General features: G+C 49.0%; 1 protein-coding gene across 1 annotated transcript; it reads left to right on the forward strand.

The window, feature by feature from the left end:
- Positions 1-364: 364 nt before the first annotated feature.
- Positions 365-1,993, forward strand: LOC308625909 (tyrosyl-DNA phosphodiesterase 1-like; the record flags this gene model as incomplete). The annotated part of the gene is made up of 1 exon (XM_081250504.1): positions 365-1,993. One exon carries the CDS (start codon positions 365-367, stop codon positions 1,223-1,225), a length of 861 nt encoding a protein of 286 aa, XP_081106630.1. The 3' UTR covers positions 1,226-1,993.
- Between the last annotated feature and the right edge of the window lie 2,226 nt (positions 1,994-4,219).

The raw sequence follows: 4,219 nt of genomic DNA on the forward strand, positions 1-4,219 counted from the left end.
TAATTCCACTGATGAAATGCTGAAAATGCATAAAACAATTCCACGTGCTGTTTATACACAGATTGGTTATAGGTACGCTTTAAAACACAAAGACGTGGAGAACAGGGACCGACCACACGTACAACTGAAGCAGGACGAAACCAGTCCTGCTTGTGCATGGCGACAAACGCGAAGCAAAGGCTCACCTTCACGCCCAGGCAAAGCCTTACGAAAACATTGCCCTCTGCCAGCTCTATTCACAATAGCCCGAAGCTGGAAACAACCTAATTGTCCATCATCGGATGAATGGATAAAGAAGATGTGGCACATATATACAATGGAATATTACTCAGCCATAAAAAGAAATGAAACTGAGCTATTTGTAATGAGGTGGATAGACCTAGAGTCTGTCATACAGAGTGAAGCAAAGTTGGATATTGCGTTTGGAACACACCACACGAAAATGATGCTACTGCTATACGAAGAAGGCCTCCGGGTTGTCATACACACCTCCAACCTCATTCACGCCGACTGGCACCAGAAAACACAAGGAATATGGTTGAGCCCCTTGTACCCACGAATAGTCCATGGAACCCACAGCTCTGGAGAATCAACCACACACTTTAAAGCTGACCTCATCAGCTACTTGATGGCTTATAACGTCGCTCCCCTTAAGGAGTGGATAGATACCATCCAGGAGCACGACCTCTCAGAAACAAATGTTTACCTTATTGGCTCAACCCCGGGACGCTTTCAAGGAAATCAAAAAGATAATTGGGGACATTTTAGGCTTAGGAAGCTTCTGAAGGAGCATGCCTCATCCATACCTAAAGGAGAGTCCTGGCCTATAATAGGTCAGTTCTCAAGCGTTGGCTCCATGGGGGCCGATGAATCAAAATGGTTGTGTTCTGAGTTTAAAGAGAGCTTGGTGACACTGGGCAAAGAAAGCAGGGCCCCAGGAAGTGCTGTTCCTCTTCATCTGATCTATCCTTCAGTGGAAAACGTGCGGACCAGCTTAGAAGGATATCCAGCTGGGGGCTCTCTTCCCTATAGCATCCAGACGGCGGAGAAACAGAATTGGCTCCATTCCTATTTTCACAAATGGTCAGCTGACACGTCAGGCCGCAGCAATGCCATGCCACATATTAAGACATATATGAGACCCTCTCCAGACTTCAGTCAACTTGCGTGGTTCCTTGTCACAAGGTCGTCCTCTTCCCAGGCCACCTGTCCTCGTTGTCCATGACCATTCATCTTTCAGAGACATGGGTCTTCCTCCTCGTCCCGTGTTCAGAATCCTTGCCCGTTTCCTGTAAGCTGAAGCCTGGAGTCCTCCGTTGGCATTCAGACCCTGGCCACCCCATTTCCACCTTGCTTCCCCTGTACTTCCTGGCGGGAACTGTCAGCAGCAGCCGGGCTGGCCTCCTTTGCCCCTGAAGTCATCCTGCCAGCAGCCCGTGGAGTCCCCTTCCCAGCTGCCTTGGTCCTTTTCCTCTGCCTCTCCAGCTGCTACTCATCGCGTCAGCGCTGTGCTCAGGGCTGGCCTCTTCTCAAGGAGGCTTTGCCAGCCTCTCCCTCCTGCACATCCTCAAGAGCACTTGTGCGTGTGCTTGGGAGCTCACTGTTCCGTCTCATCTTGTAGAGAAGAGAGAGTGTGAGCTTTACATCATCAGACGGTCCTGGACAAGATGATCTGTCTACTCCTGAACGAGTCTTTTGCCGTGAACAAGTTTCTTAACCGCTCTGAGCCTCAGGCACCTCATCTGCACAGCAGCCACGAGGGTGGGAGGTGCCACGCTTGGTGATTGGACCCGCAGGCAGAAGAGTTCAGCTTTAAGTTCAGAGCGGTAAATTCACTGATAAAGTACAGGGAAAGAACTGCAAGTGGAAGAGCACAATCTTGACACAAGGGTCACTGGTGATAGTCCAGTGCGTGTGGCCCCTGCGTGTGACCTACTCCACCATTAGAATGAGAGGTTCATGCTCCCATGGAATTTACATTAGCACCAAAGAGCTGGCTGTATATGTGTTATGTAATTGCAGTGTAATTCTTTTCTGACCATTCTGCATAAGTAGGTTTTCTCCCAGCAAGGCCTGCACTGACTTTCAGCTCTCAGCTTAAACGTCACTGAAACTCTCCTTGCTTCCTCAGCCTCCTGGTGTCCGTCTGTCCAACAACTCATGGTCCACATATTACTTATTTTAGCCATTGCTCTTTCCAGACACTACTCTGTTCCAGGCAGGGTGTCCATATGTCCTGGGCTTCTTGCATGGTCTGTGTTGTTTCCCTTTCAGTGTGGTTGCTTGTGTGATCACTGGCTTCCCCTCTCACCTCTGAGCCACGTCCATTTCTGTCTTGTTCAGTGTCCTCCAGTGCCTGGCATGGAGGGGCGCTCAGCACAGATTTGTTAACGAGGAGTCGAACGAAGGCCAGGATGGAGGCTGTACCAGTGAAAGCACTGCCTAGACTTTGTGCGTAATTCACTGTGGGAGATGCTTCAAATGCGAGTCCTGGGCTTGGGGTGTGGCTGGTAGGGAGATGGGGCATGGTCACCATCATCAGTAGAGAAGTCAGGAAATGAAACTGGTGTCGGTGGGAGAATGGTCAGCTCGATTAGACTGATTTATTATAGTGGGATGGTCAAGCGGAATTGTTTATTGGTGATGTTGCACTCAGAAGGTCGGTGTACACATGGTATATTTTGGAGTTCTCTTTGGATCTGATCATGGACACCCTGAGCCTTTGTGGGTGGTCAGGGAAGAGTGGAGCACAAGGTTGGTGCCTGGGAGGGGAGGAACATACAGGGACTAAACATCACATTAACTAAGTGTTCCACTGCCACACAGATGAATTGGATCCAAGCCTTCCCTCCTGAGTTAAAGAACAACTAACTGGTCACCATCTTCCATGAAATAATCTTCCTTCTACCTAAGAAATGTTCTATGTTGTATTTTGGGCATCATAAAATTTAACCATTCATTTCAACATGTATTTATTGAGCACCTGCTGTGTAGCAGGTACTTTTCCAGGTGCAGGGAGTGCAATAATAAAACGTAATCCTTGACCTTAAAAAAAAAAATAAAAAAAATAAAAAAAAAAAAAAAAAAAAAAAAAACACAAAGACGTGGAGAACAGGGACCGACCACACGTACAACTGAAGCCAGTGGCTGCCTTTGGCGGGGACTGGGTGGCGGGTGTGATTGAGGGGGTTTTCAAAGGGGGCTCTGGTTGATTTTAACACGATCTGAAGCAAACGTACTCTATGTTATTCTGGCATGGTGGGTACTGAGTGTTATATCTGAGTTCAAACGGTGAATGTCAAATCATCCTTTACAGGTCCCTAAATTTAATTTCCTCCTAATTGAAAATGGAAACTCACAAAAACAAACATAAGCTGGCACTTGAGTGAATAACTCAACAGCCCCTAATGAGCACACCACCTAATTGAATCAGGATAATTAGAATCCTCCTGTCATTAAGAATGTGCTGATGACTCATGTACTGCTCACACCCACCCCGCGTGTGCAAGAGAGGAAGGGCCCAACCCAGCAGCCGCGTGAGGGCGGAGACAGAGCCCACCGTCCTCCGGGTGCTGGTGCCTGTGGCTGCACCGGGACCCTCACCCCTCGACTCGCGCCTCAGCCTCCCTCCCTCCCAGCTCTATTCCTTCTCTGCCCTTTACTATTCTCCACGGCATCACTGTCTCACGCCGTACACTTTTACTACTTACAACGTTCACTTAATGAATTGCTTACTCAAATGTAATTTCCATCCGGGGAATGAGAGGACAAGGACAAACCGCATTCCAGGTGGTGCCTGCACCCACACGGTGGGGGGACACGCAGAGACCCCAGCACCACGGAGGGTCCCGGAAGGAAGCGGAGCTGCTGGGGATACAGGCACTGGGATAGACCGCGACCAGCCATCCGCCCGGCAGCGCCAGAATTCTCCCCAAGACATTTATGATGGAGCTAAGGAATTGTAAAAAAAAAAAAAGCTAATATATTTCCCCAAAAACTATTCTTATAGGGAAAAAGAAGACAAGAAAGATCTGTTTGCACTGCCACCCGAGCTGGCTTTTCTGTACTTTGTTTCCACATATTTCTCTGAGAAAGTAGGCAGGCCCAGAGCCAGGGCAGACTAGAACTACTCTCCTGCACGGGGCTGAGCTGTCAGCCGCACAGCGGGATGCACAGGGAACCTCGAGGCACCGTCTGAGGACTGAGCCACCACCTCCAG

This window comes from Mesoplodon bidens (assembly GCF_964165515.1).
Source record: "Mesoplodon bidens genome assembly, chromosome: 12".
Lineage (NCBI taxonomy): Eukaryota > Metazoa > Chordata > Mammalia > Artiodactyla > Ziphiidae > Mesoplodon > Mesoplodon bidens.